The 25,067-nt window shown below is 39.3% G+C and overlaps 1 protein-coding gene across 2 annotated transcripts in view; it reads left to right on the top strand.

The window, feature by feature from the left end:
- POLA3 (DNA primase POLA3) overlaps positions 1-25,067 on the top strand; it is a 67,279-nt gene that overhangs the window by 4,401 nt on the left and 37,811 nt on the right. For both annotated transcript variants that reach the window (XM_089437708.1, XM_089437707.1), the window contains exons 3-14: positions 13,047-13,097; positions 13,237-13,412; positions 13,515-13,592; positions 20,502-20,613; positions 20,718-20,802; positions 20,897-20,948; positions 21,092-21,153; positions 21,269-21,384; positions 21,643-21,764; positions 21,882-21,950; positions 22,040-22,097; positions 22,347-22,420. In XM_089437708.1, the coding sequence (XP_089293834.1) occupies positions 13,047-13,097; positions 13,237-13,412; positions 13,515-13,592; positions 20,502-20,613; positions 20,718-20,802; positions 20,897-20,948; positions 21,092-21,153; positions 21,269-21,384; positions 21,643-21,764; positions 21,882-21,950; positions 22,040-22,097; positions 22,347-22,420 (1,055 nt within the window). The remainder of the gene's footprint in view (positions 1-13,046; positions 13,098-13,236; positions 13,413-13,514; positions 13,593-20,501; positions 20,614-20,717; positions 20,803-20,896; positions 20,949-21,091; positions 21,154-21,268; positions 21,385-21,642; positions 21,765-21,881; positions 21,951-22,039; positions 22,098-22,346; positions 22,421-25,067) is intronic.

Genomic DNA, 25,067 nt, shown 5'->3' with positions numbered 1-25,067 from the left:
CGCAGGCTTGCGTAACCCTTGCGCAGTCCCTTCTACGCTCAATCTGAATCAGCTGCTAACTCAAGCCATCCTGTCTCCACTGAGTGAGAAACTGTCTCTCCAGCCCTCTGGAACCCTTTCCCGCCTTTGGTATTGAAACTCGACTTCTAAATCGAATTGCCTCTCGAGGCTTTTTCCTAGCCCTTGCGTCAGCCTCACTGTGGTTCTTCTGCCTCTCTGCAAATGCACTCGCTGGATCTGGAAACCTTCCTCCGACCTCACTGTCTTTGTCCATCACTATCTCTGCTTCGTTTTGAAGCTCGAACTCTCCTGGCAAGTAACTGCTGCTACTTTGGAAAATCAAACTCTCTGAGGAAACTGACGCATAATCAGGTCAACGCAAGAGTATTTTCTAGATGAGAGTTAGAGCAAGGGTATTAGGACAATGAACCTATTGTTAGACCTTAGTGTAGTAAACCGTTGCAACTAGAGGATTGGACCACTGGATTTTGATATTGCATTCACAGTATATTGATGGTTTTGTGAAGAAAATTGAAGAATTGATTGTGGATTTACTGTAGAATCTTGTTAGTGTTAACAATATAGAACAACATCATTGCTTGAATCTATTGTTCATTTGATGCCCTAGTTTATTGACGAATGTCATACTATTGAGGATTTTTATAATTGTGATGATTGCACCTGTTATATGAATGCATAAACATGTTTTGTGGTTGAATTATTGAAAAATTCTAGACATGTTATAGAAACCCTAAGGGCTAAAATTTCGCTTGGGATATTACAAAATCCTTACATTGAACTTGTCCTTAAACTTCTACCTCCTTAAAGATATTCAACTAAACATGGAGGTGAACTCCCACACCTCCAACCATGCCTTAAGCAAATGGATCTCTCCTTTAAATTAAACCTCAATTCATATAATAATATTTCTTTTTAGAAGGCCCTATGATCCTCCATGAGTTTGCCTTTTGAGTAAATAAAATATGTCCATATTGCCCCTTGTCATTTTTCTATTTCTTGAGATCCATGTTTAATGATATTGGGAAATGGGTACGAGTTTCTAAGATGGAAACATGTTGGAAATTTGGCCCTTCAAAAATTTTGAAACCAGGAAACATGATATAATAATAATAATAATAATGTGTTATTTTACAAATAACACATTATATTGAGACTTTGAAGGAAAGCATTATGAATTAATGAACAAGAACATTAAAAATAATAAACATAAATGACAAGTAATGTACTGTGATCGCTTATATTGAGATCCCTCATCATTAGTGTTACTCTTTGCCTCCTCATCTAGCCTTTGCCTATAACTCGATTCACTAAGGAATGAACAATATCCAATTTTGGTGAAATTGCTTAATCCAAGTGTTAAAATATGGTAGAAAAGCTTAACATGCCGAATCAATGATTTTGGCTCTAGTGAAGGGTACATTTTTGCCAAGGCCATGAGAAGAGTCCAACAATTGTTGCCACCAACAACAGAGTACATAAAGGGCTTGATACTCTTGATTAAATGTGAATTGTTTGTTGAATTTTGTAGATATGGTTGGTCTTCATAATCAACATTTTAGCCCTTGATGTATTTATAATGTTAAATACAAAGCATGTTCTTCATGCTATTATCAAAAGATAAAATATGACATGTTCTTCATGTTGGATCTAAAAGCAAAAAGTTGTGAATTTTAAAATTTGAATTTTGTCCCCAAAATTGATTTGGTCGGCCCTCCTACAAAGATAAGTCAGCTCAGCTTCTAGAGGCACCCATTCGTCCTCCTCCAAGCACAAGAAGTTCTATCTGTGTTGAAATTGGCAACTAGGGCCAAATTCCATGTGGGTCATCTTATTAATGACATCTGATATTTTCTTGGATCCCTCTCATCAAGAGGTGTAGCATTGATCTAAAGATCATCCGATTCCGATAAGTATTCATGGAGATATGAATTTATTAGTATTATGGGACAATTCGTTAAGGTCGGCTAGCAACCAAATAAACCCCACTTTTGCTCAATGTTTTAGTATAAATAGAGGTGGACTTCAAGTCATTTAACAATCATCTCTTGTGATCTCACTCTCCACTTGTTTGGGTTTTTGGTGGAAGGGGAGGTCTAGAGGAGATGCCTCCTACGCAACCCTAATGGAGAAGTCTTGGACGTGCCCTAGCCGCAGTCAAGAAGGGTAGTGAAGTGTAAGCCCTCAACACAGCCAAGGAAAGGCTCCCTAGTCTAAGGGAGCTTCAACGCAAATCTAAGGAATCCTATAGGGAGCCTTAGCTGCAGTAAAAGAGGCCTTCCCACAATTGAAGGTAAAGCCCTCATATGCTGTCCCAAATGCCCTAGGCGCAGGTCATGAAGGGACCCTAATTTGCTGTCTCAAGAGACCCTCAAACGCAGCAAGAAGAGAACCTTGATCTGGTGTCTATGGAGCTCCTAATCCGCAATCCTTAAAAGTTCTAATACACTGTCATAATGAAGATTCTAGGAGAAGAGTCCTATACGCTGGAAGTACAACAAGGAGATCTGGCCGCAGGAAAAAGTGAGGTGTATTACGCTGTCATAAGGAAGCCCTCAAACAATCAGGAAGAAATCTAGACGTAGGGCTAAAGGGAGATGCCCTAACTGCTGTTTCAAAGCACAGTCATAAGCCCTAAACACTGTCAAGAAGAGGTGACCTTAATACGCAGTGAAGGGTGATAAAGAAGCCCTTGTTCGCTGTAATAAGGTGTCCTAAAATACGCTATCATTAAAGGCCTCAATCCACAATTGAGGATGATTGTTCTAGGAAGCCCTTACTTGTTGTTTCACAGCTAGAGGATGATCCGCAGCTTTAGGAGGATGGTCATAGGCAATACTAACAGCGGTTGCTGTCTAGAAAGAAGCCTTACACAGTCACTTTGCTGTTGTTGTTGTAGGTGACAGCAGGGCCATGTTTGGGTATGATATGGTGGGCTAAAGTATCCAATGAGGAGGAACTATGAGGCTGTTGCTTGAAGGCTGATTGGATCACTGTATAAAGGGACAAGGTTACAATCAACTGCTGGGCTAGGCCGCAGGCCATAGCCAGCAGTTGGAGGCCTCCTTAAGTGCTGCGTTCAGACCCTATAAGGCAGGGTATTGTTGGAGCAAATATGTGCAGGCAAGATGCAGTCAATAGATGGACTGTGGGGTTGATTTAGAATGCTGTAGCTCACAGTGTTTGTGCTCTATTCAGTGTCCAAGTCTGCTATGAAATCAGTGAAGCAGCAAAGGAGGAAGAGCATTATAGAAGGAAAGCTTCAATATTCTGGGCAATTGGTTGAGCTGCTCTAGGCCTATCATCTACTGCATTGTGTTATCTTCATGGTGAAGATCTCTGATGTTTGATCTCTTATCTTGTCAAGTCAAAGTGTTGACTTCTGATGTATATGTACTATCTCTCTCTGCTGAACTATTGAAGAACATATAAGAAGAATTGATCAAGGGTTTCCCCACATTGGGGTTTGTCCCTGGCTAGCACCACATCTTGTGTCCTCTTGTCTTGGCTTGTCTTCTGCGATTTATATTTATGTTCTATCTGCAGTTTACTTTAATACAGATGTGATTGCTAATCTAGAAAAGATATTGAGCTAGCTGTGAAAATTGAAATAAATTGCTCTAGCATAGAACACACCTAAAATTAACAATCTGTCTGTGGCAAGCAAAAGGACGAGTCTGAGGAAGTGAAAGGAAGAAAGTTCAAACCATATGTGGAAAGAATAAGGACGAATCTACGGAGAAGGAAGGAACAAATTTGAGGTAGAGAGAAAGATTGAATTTGTGGCAGAAGCATTTGGGTAGCAGAACCAAGTTTCCCAAAAGAAAAAGAAAGCCAAATTTGTTGGACAACAGGTTGTCTGACCAGGTTTGACCTAGCTATATTGTTGGTCAATTTGACCTAGTAAATGATTGGATGTATCTCTGTTGAACTTAATAATTTCTCCAAGGAAAAGGTTGTTGGCTTTTTCCCCCATGTGGGTTTTCCAAGGGATTGACTGTCTCTCTACGATCTTATTGACATTTTGTTTCTACTGTTGAGATCTTCTGTGTTTTTGCTTTATGATGAATTTGAATGCAAGAAAGGATTAATGTTAAGATATCATAAGAAGTAATTATTAGATAATAAGATCATATAAAAATCAACATTGCATACTCTCATACTTGATAGAATCCAATGAAACGCTGCAATCTCGCCAATATTGAAATGTTAAAAGCGGTTAAAGTCTTTTGGATTTTGAATGGGATTATGAAATTCTACTTTCTCCATATGAAGTTTGATGAGGTTAGAACCACTCTCAAACATCTTGAAACAATTAATGATAATTTAAGTAAGAGGATAGAAAACGAAAGATAAAGGAATGATAAAGGAGTTTAACATTACCATTAATTGTCGACATTTTTGGTCAAACCTAATAAAAAATCATGTAAAAAGTCAGTCAAATCATTTTGGAAATGCACTATATAGAAAATGGTACAACTGGGAAACATCTCGCACATGGAATGCATGTGTGTGCTTGAAGCTTATTTTCAGGATGTACCACTTGCTTTTCCATGTTTCCATACAGAAGTTTATGAGTATGTTTCTGTATGCATTTATTGCAACATATCATGAGATCCTTTTAAAACATATAGGGATTACTTATTTGGGTGTTTGACCATGTCAATAATGCCACATGGCATCACCTCATGCAAAGATCTTTCTTCTAAATATGTAGAAAATGCCTTGAACAAAGTTTCCTCACCCCAAAGCACTCCTTAAAGGTGAAACACGCCTCCATATATATAGAAACAACCTCAAACAATGTATCTTCCCCCCCTAATACTTTAAAAGGTGAAATATGCCTCACAAGTATGTGAAAATGGATTAATTAGTATGTCGACCCCCCAAAGTTCTCCTCAAAAGGGAAACATGCCTCCAAATATATGGATTATGCCTCAAAGAATGTACAGTGCCCCATAAAGTCATTCAAAGATTTAAATGCCTTCTTGCACATAATGTCCCTCTTAAAGGAAGTATATTCATGTTCAAGCAACCAAATGTTTTTTTTAACCCATGGAGTGGGATGCTCCACATCAAATGACCCTTATTTGACCATCCAAATGCCTTCAACACTACACATCATCATTATAAGCAAGGTATTCCTTATTTAACTTCTTTCTTCACCACTTGTCATGCCTTGGGATTCCTCCATGATAGGGTGTTTTTCTCCTTTGGGCATTATCTTGCCACATTCCTTGCTCTGAACATCTTGTACAATAGGGTATTCCTACTTTGGGGTTATGTTTGGTCCTTACCTCACCATAAATCACACCTTGGACACTTCCTAAAGTAGGGCGTTTATCCTCTAGGGTTTGCTTGCTTGTGCAAATCCTTCATCTACGTGGTATCGGGCCTTCGATGCAACTAGGGAACAAGGCTCCATGTCAATGATGCAACAAAAGATAGTGTAAGCCATGTAACAATGCTTCCAAATTCATGTCAAGTGTGCCAAGTGGAACCTCATGGTGAAATGTCTTTGGAAAGTATCCATCAATACCTCCCATTTCTCTTCTTGCAACCCATGATTGCCAATGAACTCTGAGGATTTGCTTTGTTGGTGAGCGAAGAAAGGCCCATAAAAATGCAAAATGAACCATGCATTTTCAAGGGGTAACATCGTACAACATACAAAAATAAGCAGTTCAAGTCTAGAGTTGACATAAAGAAAAAGTATATCCATAGTGGCATCAAGCATGCAAAGCCAAATCAAGTTGCTTATTAGTTTGTAGGTATACTTCCTGATATAACAAAAATAAATCTTGACAAAACATATTATAACTATAAGCAAACTAATGCCTTGGATGGGTATTATCAACATAGTCCACTTGGGTTGCCAAGCTAGCTCCATTCATGACAATAGTAGAGGTTTTAGGTTTTAGGTAGGTCGAGATCCACAAAGTTGACATAACATGGAAGTAGGGCAAGAGCGGGAGGAAAGAGCTCTTTTGGAGGTAGGTTAACGTGACTTGGTATATGTGTTAATAGAGTACTCAGAATGTCAAGTTAGGTTGTGAGCTCCAAGCGCTTCATATGTAGAATTGACATAGTAGCCTAAGGATATGTAGAATTGACATAGTAGCCTAAGGTTTTAGTCGTCAATCATGTAGGCATAAGATTTGTTTACTAGTATCAAGAGTGAACTGGTCTCTACCCTTGTTGACCTCCTACTATTTTTCCTTGAAGCCCTTTTCAAACTTTCCTAGATCAGTTTCGAAGAAGTCACATTATTGTGGGCCTTAGTGATATCCTTTTCATATTGTTGGAGGCATTTTTTAATCCCATGACTTTCCGTAAACACACAACAACAACAACAACAATGAGCCATGGTATCATACCTTTGGTTGCCTTAGGGAAATGAATGGGTTGCTCAAGCTCTAGACCTCCAACAATGTCGTGAATTCCCAACAATATCAACAATTGAACCCTAGAACCATCGAAAGAAATGAATGTCTGAATCCCATACTCAGATGCGAGTTATCCCCTAGGCTATCACATAATATGGAGTTGGTGTTGATTGACATTAACCTTGGAAATGACTGTGGAGGCTTAAATGCATGAGGAAGTAAATCCATTACCTCTCAAGAGAATTTTGCCAGGTGAGGATGTGGGAGAGGGGATGAATGTTGGGACCATTTATCTCGTTCTCAATGACACATCCAAAGTGACAAATGGAAGGGGGTTAGAGCTCCCTTTTTTTATTATTATCCATTAGCTCATGGTCATGGAGGGGTTTGGCCACTAATAATCCCAGCTTGATCCCTTCACAACAACTATCGTTCTATTAACATAATCCCTTCATTGGCCTTACAATCTGTTCTTAACATGAGAGTTCACTTTACCTCAAAGAAAGATATGTCTTGGAAGCTCTGAACGAGGGGATGGCTTTGCTTACAATTTTGGGAACTCTTTGTTCCGAAGGTATCTTTCCTAGCATCAAAGTTCTAGTGATAATTGTCCAATCTTCTATAACAATGGCTTTTTTGACGCCTTGGTCTGTTAGCAGTTCAACCCCTTGGCAAGCAACAAGAGCTTCTACTTCATTATTAGTTGCTCTACCCGATCCCAATGCAAACTCTATGGTTTGTTATCTTTTGAGATCAATTATGGTCCCTCCTCTACTTGTTGCCCCTAATGATGAACTCAAAATTAAACTATATACTGACCTTGATTCCACATCCTTATGTAGCCAGCCTAAAGTGTAGGATTCTAGTTGGACTTTTGTTGGTAAACCCATCCATTATACCAATGTACCAAGGCTTCAGAAATCATTTTTTTTGGCTACCACGGTCAAATATCACTGCAACTATGTACTTTTTGACTTGCACTTAGTAGTAGAAGGGTTTTCCCACTCTTCATTTTGTGCAGTTTGAGGGTGCATCACAAGAGCCAATTTTCATCCATCTTCTCGTGCTTCAACTTCTTGTTTCTCTACTGGAGCAGTCATTTTCATAAGGATTTCCTTTTTCCAGTGTGATTTTTGGGAATCAGCTCTGGATACAACAACCAGCATTGTTTGTCCCATGTTTTTTTACAATTGGCTCACTTCATTAACTTTCGTCCATATTTCTCCTCCACATATTTTCTTTGTTCAGTGCCGGGGGCCTTCTTGTCTTTCCTATGTTGTTTATGCTTCTCAGTTTTTATCAATGTTCCACCAAGACTCCGGGACGGGGGGACGCGGGTGCGGGGAGACACACAAGGGGGACACGTGGGAGCAATGTTGCACGAAGCGGGAGCGAAGCGGAAGCGCAGAGCGCGGAAGCGTCATTTTCCAAAAATCTAGGAAGCGAAGCGTCCGCGGAAGCGTCTGCTATATATATATATTTTTTTATATTTTTTTGCATTTATACTCAAAACAAACATCCCAAATACCAAATTAATTGTAGAAGACATGAAAACATGCATATTTTTGCATAAATCAATATTTTTGATATTGACTAAGAGTATTGTAACAAAGCCTATTTATAGGTTAAGAATCTCAATGACAAAATGAGAGTAAATCTACATGGTTAAGATACTTGTTACATGATTTTTTAAATGTATATATAATTAAATTTATATAACTAGGCTAAGTAGTATGTAGTTATACTAGTTACACTAGTTACGTCCATAGGTGTTTCTATTTTCAAATAGGTCGACATAATTCTAATTTAGTTATCAATGATTATTACGTGGATGGTAAGGATTTGACGTCCAAAAATACTCTAGAATATGGTTATGTTCTTTATATACTTTCAATTAAATTGATTAACTAAAAAAATGTCATATGAACATGTGTCATATCAACATAATTTAAAGGTTCTTTGAAGCATGTGATATTAGGAGGGCATGGTGTTGGTCTATGGTATTATAACAAAGCTTATTTGCAGATTAAGAACCTGCATAGTAAAATAGATGTGAATGTGGACAATCTTGTTATTCGTTTTTAACTAAATATATGTTTGACTAATAATAATAATAAAATTATAATATAATTTTTTTTATGATTTTTATTTTTTATTTTTTTGTGATGTGTTTTGATAAATATGCCATTTAATTTATATGACTATGCTATTTTCTTTATATAATTTTTTTTGCTTTATTCAATAAAAATTTGAACTTTGAATTTGATAATTTACACAATACTTCATAACACAATTCAACCATTTCTCATGAAATACTATAACATCATATAATTACACATAAAGATATTGGAATTGAACTCAAGAAATTTTAATTTTTATTAAATGAATAAACAAGATTTCAGGTTGAAGAATATTCTTCATCTAATACACCATCTTGATAAAATAAAAAATATTTTAATAATTGTTCAGTTTAATATCAAAAAAATTACAAATTAAATTTAAATATTATTTTTCATCCACTCCATTGTCTTCCACCACTTCCATTCTTCCGCCCTAATCCACTCATCCATTAAAATATTTTTTTAATAATAAGATGTGTGTCGTTAATTAATGATTCCATGCCTCTCCATTGTCTTCTTCGGCTGCTCATTCTTCCGCGGGCCATACTCTAGATGTTAAACTCATCAATTTCACTCCATTTCAACGATTGCTCTTCCTATAGCCGAATTTCTTATGGGAGATGATAGCGTTGTCATTTTATTTAATGCCAGAGCTTCACAATGTAAATAATTTTTATATTATTGTTCACATAAATTTTGTTTGCAAATTCATCAACAACTCATTGCGTTATATACTTGATATCATTTCATTTCAATGCATCTAACGGAGCCTGGAATGACGGTGGTTCTGTTGAACGCGAGGATTATAATATTTAGGGGTTCAATGCGACTTTCAGTGCACAGCCTGCAGCTTGGCACCCAAATGCTAACCTTAACACAAACACCGTAATCAAACCAAACTTTCAATTGCACTCCCATTTCAACAGTCACTCTTCGTGTAGATGAATGCCCTGTGGGAAATGTCAGCGTTGTCATTTTATTTACTGCCCGAAGCGCCCTCCGAAGCGCGGATCCGGGCCAACGCTTCCAGAATTCCAGGAATCGTGATAAAAAACAGGAATCGCGCTTCAGCAAATTTGGAATCGCGCTTCGGGGAGAGGTTCCGGAACGCTTCCGTACGGGACGCGATTCCGGCCTCGGATCCGGGGGGGGGGGGCGATTCCTGCAACACTGCGTGGGAGTACCTTCAAATTTTAGGGAAATTTAGGGTGGGCGGGGAGACGTCGGGGTATATATATATATATATAATGAAAGCATCAATATATTGATCCATACATAATTGAATTAAATAATGAAATACATTAATCCATGTTCATCATTCTATAATCTACATTGATTTAAAAATTAAATTTATTTGTCATCATTCTAGAATGTAAATTGATTTAAAATTTAAATTCATCATTTATCATTCTAGAATATAATTAGTACTAAGCAAAATAGAGTATAGTAGATACCAATGTTATCGGAATTGAATCAGTAATCGAACCGAAAAAACCTCTGAACAAAAACTAGTCGACCAAAAACACCTAAAATATTCAAATTTTAAAGAAAAACATATATATTCCTGTGCATCCATATGAATCCAAACCATTAATATACAAATAAGCAAAAGTTCTCATTTATATAGCAAGGGTGCACATAACCAAAATGGCACCGAGTGCAATCCATCTTTGAACTAAAAATACATCAACAAATAGGCTCTAGATGGCCTCTAGCATCTAAAAAAATCATGCTACAACAAATACCTACATATCATCAAAATCATTACCTCTATTGGGATCTCCCTAGTCAATATCACCCTCTAAGCATTAAAATAAGATAGAAAAGCATAGCATGTCAAGTCAAAATTTTGTTTGAGTGATGGGTACCTTTTTAGTAAGGTCATGATATAGGAGTTTGACAACCAATGCCACTAACGTCAAGGTACATAGAGGGCTTGGTGCTCTTGATTAAATATTAGTTCCATAGTCTTGTGCATAACAAAATCCAATGGAAACGTTGCAATCCCCCCCAATCCTGAAATCTTGAAAAACTGTTAAGTTCGCTGGATTTTGAGTGAAATCTAAAATTCTACTTTCTCCATATGAAATCCAATGAGGTCGGAACCACTCTCAAACATCCCGAGTCATTTCATGGTAATGTTAAAAATTTAAGTAAAAGGAGAATGTCACTTTTACTTTAAGAATTTAACATTACCATGAATGACATAGCATTAATAGGGCCATAGGCTTGAATATTAGGCTTTCCCATACAAAAGTTCTCAAAACTCAAAAGGGTTGCTTTTGGGCATCCCCCTTTTGAGGCGGTGCGTCCAGAAGCACCCCCTTTCAGGAGATGCGTCCCCCACACTAGGGAAACGTTTCCCCCTACGTCTCCCCAGAAGGGGGATGTGGGGAAACGTTTCCCCAGGCGTCCCCCCTTCCCGGGTGCATGGGAAACGTGGGGTGCGTGCACCCCACCCTAGGGGACGCGTCCCCGTGGAACATTGGTTTTTATAGCTGGTTTCCTGGAGATCCCCACAATTCCAACAACTTGTTTTCCTTTAGCTTTGATGTACATTGCTTTTGTGCACACCTCATCAAGGTTGTGGACATCAAATAGTGCTAGTTCTTGTTGGATATAATTGTGAAGGCCTTCAACGTACTTAATATTTATCATGGGTTTATCCTAAATTTTCAGCAGAGTGGCTAGTTTTTGAAACTTGACAGTGTAATCTTGTACCAACTGCCCTTGGTGTTACCTGAAATTGTGCCTCCGAATTTGCATTTCCCTTCATATAGTGAGCTGGGTTAAATTTCTTCTGCAACAACGATTTGAATTCATCCCAATTACAACAGGCACTTTCCTTTGCTGTTGCTGATGCTGCCGTAGCCAGTAATTTAGTTTTTTTGCATCCTTTTGCCCATCAAATGGTTGAATATTGAACTTGGCCTCCACTCTAAATGGACTCATGCATATGTCAGTTCTATTTATTTCAGAGGAGCCTTGCAGATGTGTTTTATATTCTTCCATGTTTTTTTTCTTTCTCATTCCCACCAGTTCTCTACTCCAACATGGTGGTCACAAGAAACAAAAACCTCCACTGCAGTGCTTCAACATTTGCTTCCATCTGAGCAAATCTTTCCTCAGAAGAGCTATAACCTTCTTCGCCAGGAAACATCTTCTTAAGCCTCCTTTGTTCTGACTTTTCCCGACACTTCTCATCTTTCAACAAATGCTGATGGTGGGTTTCACCATCTACTTCCAGGATTTAAGAGGTGCTCTTGTACCAAAATGATCTGTTATGGACAGGGTATCCCCTGTTTCAACAGCTCGCTTTATTTTTGTTCTGTAATGCCTGCCAATTCAAGGAACTGAACCAAAATCGTAGTTGCTAAATAGCAATATTTGAATGCCCAACAGGAAGCTGGATTCTTCAGTTAAGAGAATGAACCCTGGAAGTCATACACAGCATAACAAAGGCACTATCAATCAAGCCCAGAAGAATGTCTTCTAATGATTTATTCAAAGAAAAGTATTGTACAGAGATTGTTACAGAAGTATTACATAACACTCTTTTTTTGACTAGCAGCAAGCTTACTGCTGTGTAATTGTGCGCATCTTCAGATAACAGCGACCTCCTCCTTCCTTGCTCTGTCTCTTCCTTTTTTCTATTTGGGATCCTTTCACTACCAAAAACTTGAAAATAAAAAAATTAACTCGAAACGAAGAAAAACAACTAAATTAAGTGGCAAACTAAAATATCAACTTTCTAAACTGCTTGTGATGATTAATTTCCTACATGGCTACAACACACTGACAGATCAACTTTAATCAGCAGCGATCCAGGCCCAAAATGCTCTGCCAACTTTGCACTTCCACATAAGATGCTTAACTGTTTCATTTTGCATTAAGCCACACAACATCCATTTGTAAGACCAGAAATACGCAGTCCATTCTTTACTGCAAAAATTGTTATGAGGAATTAACCACCCAAGTAGTCTGACTTAAAGAAGAGTGGCACTGACCCTTCCGAATCTACTTTGCTTTGTTATAGTGAACATTCTGCTTCTAATTAACAAGCTAGCTGAATCTTAGCATAAAACACATTGGTTGGTAGTTCGTAAATGGCTTCCCATAATACCTTTGTGAATTCTCCCAAATAGGCCTGTAGGCATTCAAATTTAGCTTAATTAAACAGTTATCCTGAGTCATATTGATATGCTTTGAATTGATTTATAATGAAATATATGACACAATTTTAGACAATGTTTGAGATTGAAGCCTGTGGCCATTTCAGTTCAAGGCTATACAATTTACAATCATGCTATGCTCACCTTTTTTGTCTTCATTACAGCATTATCTATTCTATTCGTATATAGATAGTAAATTGAAAAGGGCATGTGAGTCTTGTTTCATTAAAATAAAATAACTGCATGTTTGAATCAGCATGCTTACTTTTTACTTCTGGTATCCCCTGTTGAAGCTGAAGACATTTGATATTGGGTTGGCCTTCAGTGTGATTTTTTTCCATGTTTTGCAGCAAAGCTGTTTCCATATGCTGAAATATTCAAATGGCTCTCATATGGACATGGTAAGTTCTATTTTTGATATTAAGGTGAGGAAAAATTAGTAGGATTTCCCTCTTATTTTTGAATTATCCTAACTGTTGTAGTTTATGCATCTTGTGTTGTGCCCGCATTTAAGTGTTGCCCCTCTTCGAGTATATGCAGATGGCAAGCATCCAGCTTGTGATTCATCTTACTTTGGTCGGAAGGAGTTCTCCTTCACATTAGAGCATGACATATATATTCGATTCCAGTCTTTTCAAGATGCACAAGACATGGAGAAATCCATCAAAGAGAAGTGCCCATATAAGATAGATATTGGAGCTGTGTACAATGTTGATGTAAGAAATTCACAGGCTTACTGGCATGCATGTTATTCTTAGCAATTGAATACATATTTTGGGCATGTAATAGCTTGGTTACAATTCCTTATTTTGTCACAGCCTGCAAAGAGACATGCATATGCTCAAGTGGGAGACAAGGTTTTCACACCTGTGGAAAGGGAACTGGTCTTTGATATAGTAAGTGTGGTTTCCTGTTGAAATTAGATTTTGCACATTCTGGGTGAGACATGATGTGATTGTTTGTGTTAATTTTTGGTATGTTCTATGCTTAAGAGCAATTTAATTCAATTTCTTAACTAGCCCAATATCAATATTTAGTTTAGCAATCACATCAGCATGATAGTAAAATGCAGATAGAACATAAACATAAACAGTAGAAGGCAAGCCAAGCCGATGACACAAGATGTGGCACCAGCCAGGGACAAACCCCAATGTGGGGAAACCCTTGATCAATTCTTCTTATATTCTTCAATAGTTCAGCAGAGAGAGATAGAACAAATTTACAAATCTGATAATTTATAACAGCAGCAGTAAAGCCTAGACTAGAAAAGTCAATGCTGATCAAATAGGATGGAAATCTTCCTCTAAGTAGCTTGGTCAAGCCCAGTCAACTTTGACCTTCAACAGTAAGCTCAATCAGCCCAAAACACTGCTCATAATTCTGATTTTATTCCGCTGTTGATTGCTGTTCTGGTTAGGGTACTTGTTGCAGCCCTAAACTCCCTTGACAGTCTCCAAACAGTCCCTAAGAGAGCTGCGGCATACCCTTGAGGAGTTCATCAATCCAGCAGCCCTCCACAAAACACTGCTGCAACATTGTTTGCACTGCTGTTTGCTGCACTCCTGGTTAGGGCACGTCCTGCAGCCCTAGTTCCACCACACAGTCAGCAAACAAGCCCTTGTAGGGCTGCGGTCCACCTTGGAGACCTTCCTCTCATGCCACGCTGCCTCCTAAAGGTGTTGTCCACCCATGACAGCCCTTAACACAACCTCCAGCTGTGTGCTATGGCCTGCAGCCTAGCACAACAACTTGCTGTAGCTTTCGGCCTTCACAAATGTCACCCAAACAATCCCAAACAACAACGTTATCTTCCTCATGAACTCGGCCTAGCTGACTGCACTTGCCAGCACCCAACCGCATGCATATCCAACTCTATGCTGACCTGTCTTCAACGAATTTCTTCTCCTTGTGGCTGCAACTTCCCTGCCTAGCAAACACACCTAAACCCATGCCCTAGAGCAACCTCTTTCACCACGCTGTCACCTACAGCAAACCGAAATTCCCACGCTGTCCTTAAGGCTCCTTGTTGCTGCGGCTAGGGCTTCCTCTTTGCTGCGGCTAGGGCTTCTTCTTTACTGCGTCTAGGACTTCTTGCTGCGGCTAGGGCTTCTTGCTGCGGCTAGGGCTTCTTCTTTACTGCGTCTAGGACTTCTTGCTGCGGCTAGGGCTTCTTGCTGCGGCTAGGGCTTGAGATCCTTCTTTGGAGAAGACATAGCCAAACGAGTGGAGAGAGAGAGATCATGAGATGATATGATGAAATAATGACTTGATGGTCTCCTCTTTTTATATGCAACGTTGAGGATGAGCTGGGGTGAAAATGCTTGTTTTGCTTGCCGGATGACCTTGATAATTTGTCAATAATACAAATAAATCCATATTTTCATTTTTACATGTCGGAATCGGATGATCTTTAGATCTATCCTACACCTCTCGGAGAGAGGAATCCAAGAAAAATATCAGCTGTCAAGGTGACCCACATGGAGTTTGGCCTCAGTTGCCAATTTTAACACTCCCTCTCAGCTAGGGAGAACTCCATGTGCTAATCCATCTGCCAGTAGGTACTATTTCTGCCAACAATGCACTGCTCTGCTCTACTAAACTATGAAGAAGAAGAAGTGATCGAAAATGTATCATACCATTCTCTACTGACCCAAAGTGAGTCCCAAATAAAGAGAGTGTCTCATATAACTCTTACTGACCCGAAGTCAGTTCTAGATAAAAGAGTGTCTCATACCACTCTTACTGACCCGAAGTCAGTTCCAATTGATCCCAGATCAATATAGGTCATCCTAGCATAGGGAGTATAGTAGTACACGATGCGTCCATCGGTAGTACTATGGTCCCTATGCTCATTTCCCTACTCATTGGCCAGATGAGAGGTACTTCCCATGAGTCCCATACTGCATGGGTAGGATGTCTCAGCAGGAGAAGGATGAATCACTCATCCTGCCTACATGTTGCCATGGGGTATTACAGGGGAAGGCTGAACCACTCACCGTGTAATCACTCATCCTGCCTACATGTTGTCATGGGGTATCACAGGGGAAGGCTGAACCACTCACCATGTACACAACAAACCACTAGGGGAAGGCTGGACCACTCACCCTATGGTTGTGTCTCAGCTGGAAAAGGATGAACCACTCATCCTGCCTACATAGCAAACCACTAGGGGAAGGTTGAATCACTCACCCTATGGTTGCTCGTCGCTCCAAGAAGTACCCCAAGCCCCCTCGGAGCTCCTAGAGCTCAATATCCATATCATACAGGACCCTCAGAAGAGGGTCTCTCCACGACTCCTAGTCGTTCTCGGAAAGTCAAGAATTTGACCTTTCCCAGGGGCTTTGTCAGAATGTCGACGACTTACTCATCAGTCCCAATGTGATGGAGCCTTATTGCTCCTCGTTGTACCATATCTCGAATAAAGTGGTACCTGATGTCTATGTGCTTGGAGCGATCATGAAATACGAGATTCTCTAATAATCGGATCCCACTCTGGTTGTCGCAGAGGATCACGGTGGTATCCAACACATGTCCAAACAACTCATTGAAGAGCTTCCTCAACCAGACAACTTCACAGGAGGCCATACTCGCAACTATGTATTCGGCCTCAGCAGTGCTCAAAGCAACCGACTTCTACTTCCTGCTCATCCAAGATATCGAAGCAGAACCCAAAGAGAAACAACACCCAAAAGTGCTCTTGCGATACACCACACTGCCAGCCCAATCAACATCAAAATAACCATGCAGCCTCACATCTCCGGCAGTGTATCTCAGTCCATGAGTGATTGTGCCTTGAAGATATCTTAGAAGATTCATGGCACCAATCCAATGTATATGATGAGGCTCAACTATATATTGGCTCAATGTGTTAACTGCAAAACATATGTCCGGACGACAGTTCACCAAGAACATCAATGCTCCTATGAGTTGACGAAACTCAGAAGCATTTCCCAATTTAGGTCCAACAACACTACCATATAACTTCTTAAAGTTAAGTTCCATCGGGGTAGTCACAGGCTTGCAGTGCACCATCCAAAATCTTTCCAATCTCTTCACAACATATTTTCTTCGAGATAGGAAAATTTCGCTTGGCTTTTTCCAGACCTCCAACCTAGGAAGTAGTGCATCAACCCTAGGTCCTTCATCTCAAATTCGGAAGCCAACTCCCTCTTACATTTGTGAATGAGAGGGTCTGCACCTGTCAGAAAGAGGTCGTCCACATAAAGTACTAGTATGAGAGGTTTATCATCTTCAACCTTAAAGTAAAGGTTCGGATCGGCTTCACTCCTAGTGAATCTCAACTTCATCAGATAGCTATCAATCCTCTCATACCAAGCTCGGGGTGCTTGCTTCAAGCCATGGAGAGCCTTCTTCAACCTGCATACATGAGATTCTCGGTCATGAACCTCAAACCCCTCGGGTTGTTCCACATAGACTTTGAAGTGACAGAACTAGGTGAATACTTCATACTTCCAAGTCTTGTGAGAATAGTCATCCATAAAGGTGAGATAATATAAATATCTTCCCAAAGAGTTTACAGGCATCATATCAGATATATCGGAGTGGATCAATTGCAATATATCTGTGGTCTTGCTATTACTTGAGGGGAATTGTCCCCTTGTAAGTTTTCCTTCGGCACATCGCGGCCATATACCTTGATGCTCTACTTTGAACTCGGGCATACCTGTCACCATCTGTCTTACATCAGGAAGAACCTTATAATGAAGATGGGCAAACCTTCGGTGCCATAGTTCAGATTGTAGAGATGCGTCGCAAGACATGGCTCCTAATGGACTTCCTCCAACTTGATACAAAGAGTCAACTCGGAACCCAAGAGTAAAAGCATCTTTAAAATTTCTTTTCCAAACACGTACCTTTCCATTGATGAATGCCAGTGTGTATCCTTTATCTTCCATTGCTAAAATGGACACCAGGTTCTTCTTGAGATCAGGTACATAAAGAACTTCTTGTAAATGAATCGTGTTACCCTGATTCAATTGAAGGGTAACATTCCCTACACCCTTCATGGGATAGGTGGTATTGTCTCCAAGAATAATCTCCAAGTTTGTCTCCTTCTCTATTAGATTAGAGAGAGCTTCCTTCTATCCGGTGAAGTGCTTTGAGGCACCACTATCAATTAGCCAATTCCCCAGAGTGTCTGGAGGAGAGGTAGTGGAGAGGGCCGATATAAGATAGTACTCCTTTTGCTTATTGTTAACAACATTTGATTCTTCATACCTGGAGTTCCTTGCTTTCTTGGAGGGTTGACCATTTCCTTGATGTCTCACATTCCTTTTTCCTTTGCCATTGAACCTGCCATTCCTTTGATTGTTGTTGTTGAAGTTGCCCCTGGAATGGTTGTGATCATCATCATGTAATGTGTCCCTTCTATTTGGACACTCCCTTGCACAGTGGCCAAACTTATTGCAAACAAAGCACCTCCCCTTCCTTCCACCCTTAGATTTGGGCTTTCCATTGAAATGATCTTTAGACCTTGCATTATTTCTCCTTTTGGCATGAGCGGAGAAAGTAGTGGAGTTGCCTCTATTTGAAGGCATTTCTTGCTCCACCATTCTTGTCTCTTCTTGAATGCATCTTGACATCAATTCTTCAAATCCCGGAATTCAATCATTATTGAGAACAGTGGTTCTAAATATATACCACTCTGGTGGGAGTCTTCCAAGGGTAGTGATAGTGAGTTCCCTGTTAGGAATGACCTCTCCAATCGATAGAAGATCATTCTTGATCTCAGTGATCCTTAAGAAGTAGGATTGAATATCCTCATCCTTGCCCTTCTTAATATCCTTCAATTTATTTTTGAGAAATAAAATTTGATTTGCATCACTAAGCTTGAACATGTTGACCAATATGTCGTAGATCTCCTTGGAGGTGTTCAAATCGGAGATGTAGGCCACCAGACACTTGTCAATGGAATCTCTGATAATCTTCTTCGCTTTGACTTCATCCTTGTTGTATTTGTTCTTTGTAGCAGCTGGTGCATTTGAAGGAGGCTCAGGGATCTTACCCTTATTTGTTCTTTGTAGCAGCTGGTGCATTTGAAGGAGGCTCAGGGATCTTACCCTTACATAATCCAACACTTCTTGTTTTTCCAATGTCAGATCAAGAGACATCTTCCATCCGTGATAGTCAGGACTCAGACTTTTCATGGAGCTTGTCTTCAGCCAGGAAGTGGGATGAGGAATCCATTGAGCCTTTGTCCTTGTCCAACTGTCTTCGGTGATTGCTCTTTCACTCTTGCTTGGGCTTTGTCTTCATCTCACCTCTGATACCAAGTTTATTTTTGGTATGTTCTATGCTTAAGAGCAATTTACTTCAATTTCTTAATTAGCCCAATATCAATATTCAGTTTAGCAATCACATCAGCATGATAGTAAAATGCAGATAGAACATAAACATAAATAGTAGAAGACAAGCCAAGACAAGAGGACACAAGATGTGGCACCGGCTAGGGACAAACCCCAATGTGGGGAAACACTTGATCAATTCTTCTTATATTTTTCAATAGTTCAGAAGAGAGAGATAGAACAAATTTACAAATCTGATAAATTATAACAGCAGCAGTAAAGCCTAGACCAGAAAAGTCAATGCTGATCAAACAGGATGGAAATCTTCTTCTCTGTAGCTCGGTCAAGCCCAGTCAACTTCGGCCTTCAACATTAAGCTCAATCAGCCCAAAACACTGCTCATAATTCTGATTTTGATCCGCTGTTGATTGCTGTTCTGGTTAGGGTACTTGTTGCAGCCCTAAACTCCCTTGACAGTCTCCAAACAGTCCCTAAGAGAGCTGCGGCATACCCTTGAGGAGTTCATCAATCCAGCAGCCCTCCACAAAACACTGCTGCAACATTGTTTGCACTGCTGTTTGCTGCACTCCTGGTTAGGGCACGTCCTGCAGCCCTAGTTCCACCACACAGTCAGCAAACAAGCCCTTGTAGGGCTGTGGTCCACCTTGGAGACCTTCCTCTCATGCCACGCTGCCTCCTAAAGGTGTTGTCCACCCACGACAGTGCTTAACAGAACCTCTAGCTGTGTGCTCTGGCCTGCGAGCTAGCACAACAGCTTGCTGTAGCTTTCACCCTTCACAAATGTTACCCAAACAATCCCAAACAGCAGCGTTATCTTCCTCATGAACTCAGCCTAGCTGACTGCACTTGTCAGCACCCAACCGCATGCATATCCAGCTCTATGCTGACCTGTCTTCAACAAATTTCTTCTCCTTGTGGCTGCGGCTTCTCTGCCTAGCAAACACACCTAAACACATGCCCTGGAGCAGCCTCTTTCACCATGCTGTCACCTACAGAAACTGAAATTCCCACGCTGTCCTTAAGGCTCCTTCTTGCTGTGGCTAGGGCTTCCTCTTTGTTGCGGCGAGGGCTTCTTCTTGCTGCGGCTAGGGCTTGAGTTCCTTCTTTCCACCAAGTCCTCCTTTGGAGAAGACATACCCAAACGAGTGGAGAGAGAGATCATGAGATGATATGATGAAATAATGACTTGATGGTCTCCTCTTTTTATATGCAATGTTGAGGATGAGCTGGGGGTTAAAATGCTTGTTTTGCTTGCTGGCCGACCTTGATAATTTGTCAATAATACAAATAAATTCATATCTTCATTTTTACATGTCGGAATCGGATGATCTTTAGATCAATCCTACACCTCTCGGAGAGAGGAATCCAAGAAAAATATCAGCTGTCATAAATAAGGTGACCCACATGGAGTTTGGCCCTAGTTGCCAATTTTAACAGTTTGAAATTAGATTGTGAGTTTGATAATATTTTTGTTTGCAGGATATGACAGATTATGATGATATACGATATTGTTGCTCTGGAGCTGATATTTGCTTAGATTGCTGGCCTTTAATGACAATTGCTATTAAAGTTATAGACACTGCTCTTCGAGGTTGGCGTTATGTTGGAACACAGCAATATAACTTGGATTTTCTTCCTGATATTTGATGGAATGGTTCTTTGCTGCATGGTTAACTAGCATTTATTGATGTACAGAGGATTTTGGTTTTAAACACATCCTCTGGGTTTATAGTGGTCGCCGTGGTGTTCATTGCTGGGTCTGTGATGGAAGGGCACGAAGGTGACAACTTGCATCCTTTTTGAATAGAACTGGCAGTGTATAATTATATAAATGATACATGAAAGAACTAAGATTGGTTCTTTTCTGTATATAGGCTAACCAATGAGCAGAGAGGAAGTATTGCTGAATATTTTCGTGTATACAAGGTTAGTTGTTTTGATATCTGTATTTGCTTTAATGGTATATTTGGTGCTTTAGTTCCCGAGCAAAAAGGCCTGTAGACTGTTCTGTTTATATTTCTCCTAGTGCTGGACACAATATTGATTTCTGGGCATTTTTTTTCATTCAGGGGAGTGAGCACTCTAATAAAATGGTGTCCCTGAGCGGGCCTGTATTACATCCTTCATTGACGTAAGTTCCTTCCAAAAATTACTCGTTACCAGCTTCAAATGACATCAAGTACTTATGCTAGTAGATTACATAATTATGTATTAACAGGGAACATGGCTTTAATTGATTTCTGCAGGAGGGCTTATGCAGATGTCTTGAGGGTTTTCTTCGAAGAGAAAGTACTTCCTAATCAAAAATTGTTTGTCTATGAAGACAGATATCAGAAGATCTTGGATTTGATACCAGATGATTGTAGGTTTTACTAATTTTGTAAACTAAGTCCATTGTTTCTTGAAATATAGGAGATTCAATAATGCCACTTATTTGTTCATTATTTTTGGACCTGCTATTCTCTTGGGCATATTGGTTATCATTTTTAGAAAAACCATCTGCAAAATTGTTGTCTAACAAGTAACAACCAATCTTTGGTTTTTTGAATGTATATTCATTACCAGATGATGTCTGGATGTTCATTATTTTCACATTTTTTTTTCATTCTGCAATGGATAGCAATTGCATCCCAGCTTCGTGAGAGATGGCGAGACAACAAGCGCTCCTCTGCATCAAAAGAAGATAATAATTTTGGACGCTGGAAACAACTAAGGCAGCTGCTTGAAGCAGGGAAACAAAAGGTTAAGTATATTTATAGTTACAACTTTATGATTCTTTAGATATGCATATATGCCCCATGTAGGCAAGCATTCAATTAATGATTTGTATACTCAGCATATATGGAATTTTGGTGACAGTCACAAGGATTACGACGATGTGTTGAAGAAATTATTTTCTCCTACACCTACCCCCGTCTAGACATGGAGGTATTCAATATGACAATGAAGTTTATGAAGTTTCCATTGAAAAATGCATTTCAAAGGAAAAACCTAACTGTCTGCTGATCCTCCCTTAGGTGTCGAAGCATATGAATCACTTACTGAAGTCACCATTTTGCATTCATCCAAAAACTGGTTTGTATTTTTAGTTCAGTTTTTGGGCATTTCTTTCATTGAGGCTCTGGCGACTGTTGTTCAACTCTTGTATGATTTCCTGAAATATCTGTTTTTATGATTGAGTATTATGCTATCTCAGACTCAATGCTTTTGCTAAGACCATCTGGAGCAATACTTTTTGAAACATTAATGCATAGAATAGTTCATGGTTAGGGTTTATTGGTCTGACTTCTGGGTTTATTGGTAGCTAATCGTTATATGTTGCAGGCCGTGTTTGTGTGCCTATTGACCCTCATGATTGTGACAGCTTTGATCCTACAAGTGTACCCACACTTTCTCAAGTAAGGTTCTTACCTAATTGTATAAATTAAGAAATGGTTAAATTCAAGAAGCTATTTTCTTTTTTGTGATAGTTGATCCTTGATGTAAAAATGTGTTTTTTCTTTTCTTTACTCTGCAGCATAATAATAACATTTGAGATCAAAGAACACTTGAATTTTACACGATAATTTGATGGGATATAAACTAGTATTATCCTAGTGTCCTCAATTATCGTTCCCTTGACTGGTGACACCTTTTGAAACACAATAGCTATCCCATATATCTCTTAATATTGCAATGAATCATGTAGTTGTAAAATCTGTGCAGGTTGAGAAAATAATCTCTAAACCCTGTCATTTTGTACCTGCTTAGTTTTCTCCTTTTTCTGTCTCAAAATCTTACGTCCTTTACTCTCTGTTTTTACTTTTGATGATTAATTGTATGGTTGAAGATCTTGGCCCTTTTTATTCTACATTACGCTAGAAAAGAGTACAATGTTATGTGGTCCTTGGTCATAGCTGCTCATAAGAAACCAACAGGCTTTGAAAGTTATTTGCCCATGCTACACTACAGTGCTGTGTAGTTTGATTGATCATCTCAGCCCTTATTGTATTCTATGTTAAGCTAAAACAACACAGTATGCTATACAATGCTGTACAATGCTATTTCGAAGTTGTCCACGAAAGATCCAACAGACTTGGGCAGCTGTTTGTCCATATTTGTATGACCTACTCTACACCACACTACATGCTAATAAAAACAAAATGTAACCTCATACAGCTGTTTACGTGAATTGTTCCATAAGCTATAATTTGATTGAGGGTGCCTTAACTATGTCTGCAGTCAAGGAATCTTAAGAGCATATGCTTGATGTTATTTAATGAACATGACATATCGTAATTTGTAAGTATGTTGGTGTAGACAAATACTTGTCTGCCTGTAATCTCGGTCCATGACTGATATAATAATAAATTATCATGTATAAGGTGTAATTACTAATTATTTACCCAATTAATATGAAGAGTCATATCTTCATGAATGGATACAATGTTGACTTTCTTCCCCTTGTGTATAGTAATTACTAGTCTTTGGAATTTTACTATTTGAACTATCATCTGATTAAGAGGACTCAGGTTTTGGAGTAATGGTTATTCCCCTCTAGGCATTTTCAAGATTGCAATAGAATAATCAACTAACATGAATAAAATCTATCTATTTATCTAAGAACAACGGAGAAAAGGTTACATCTCCAAGCATGGTCACAAACTTGTACTCTTCCCCTTATTCCAACTTCAAAGTGCTTTCTCTATTGTTTGTTTGAAGTACATAGCTTTGCTTCGCACTTGCTTTTAATGAAGGCATAGAAAGAATTGCCTGGAAATGTGCTTGCCTTTGATTTCGTACATTTAGGTTTGATTTGCACTCCCTTGGCCCGTTTCACATCACAAACCTTTATTTCATGCACTAACATAGCAGCCCTTATTTTCAAAGACATCATCAAAAGGGTGAATTTATACGGATTCTCCACCAATAATAATCTCACTAGTGTTGGCACCCTAGTTTGCAAAGTAGATGATGTGTGCTTGGAAGATTCATGTGACCAGCATGCCCTTTAGTCCAGGCATTGGAAATCTTGTACATTATCACGAGCCCCTATTTTGTAATATGTTTTAGAAGTTATAACTTACTGTAATTGATATGTATTAAAATAGAGATATAGGGTTTAGACTTATTATGGGTTAGTTGAAGGCCCTTCTAGGGTTTTGGTGCAGCGATTGAAAGATTGTTATAAGATGGATGATGGTGATCTTTCTCGGACACTAATGGAATTGGTTGCAGGTTTGATTCCCCATTTCAACCCTTGTGTATGGTGATGTGATGAATGTGTTCTCTTTCTTTCTTGTAATGTGAATGTATGCATTAGGATTTATCGATTTATTTCTCTTTCATATTTATATAAAGTTGATGGGTTGGCTCCCATCAACTTCAGATAGAGATATATCCCCATATGTCACGATCTGATAGGATCTGTCAGATGTGCCACTTTCATGAGTCAGAGACAAAGATGCACTGTTGATATTCGTAGCTTGGGTAGGTTCTTTTGCACAAGTGTCACCCAAAGTCACCCAAAGTCTTCTTAGGACACTTGCTCAAGTGTGAGCGAGTTGCTAATGTAACTTAGCCTAACTTAGAAAAAACACATAATTAATTATGTTGGCTAATTGAGCTAAAGAAACTTAGAAAAAGTAAAGTAATTTACTTTAGTAATTATGTTTTAACCTCAACCATTGATCTCAAGTGAGGCGAGATCTAATCTCCACAGTCAATCACTTTGGGGATTAGAGTTAAGGATTTAGCTCAATGAAGAGTTATAAAAGTAAGGCTAAGGAGACGAGAAACACACACCATACATCAACACTAGCCATTGTGAGAGATTTTCTCAATTGAGGAGGGTGATACTCAAACATATCAGGTTTGAGGGAGGTACAAGGGTGAAATATTGGAGGTCTAGATCAATCAAGCACATTGTTACCGCTCAAACTAGCAAGGGACCTAAAGGGGATCCCTAAAGGGCAAATGCTAGACCAAGGGCAACAAATGGAGACTTAGGCCACTGTCACCTCAGCTAAGGCTCCCTACTCTTTACGGACTTTCACCAATGGGAGG

The sequence above is a fragment of the Pinus tabuliformis genome, chromosome 5_2 (assembly GCF_031772625.1).
Source record: "Pinus tabuliformis cultivar Carrire ecotype Pingquan chromosome 5_2, CPIR1, whole genome shotgun sequence".
NCBI lineage: Eukaryota > Viridiplantae > Streptophyta > Pinopsida > Pinales > Pinaceae > Pinus > Pinus tabuliformis.
This window is presented reverse-complemented; position numbering and strand designations above follow the sequence as displayed.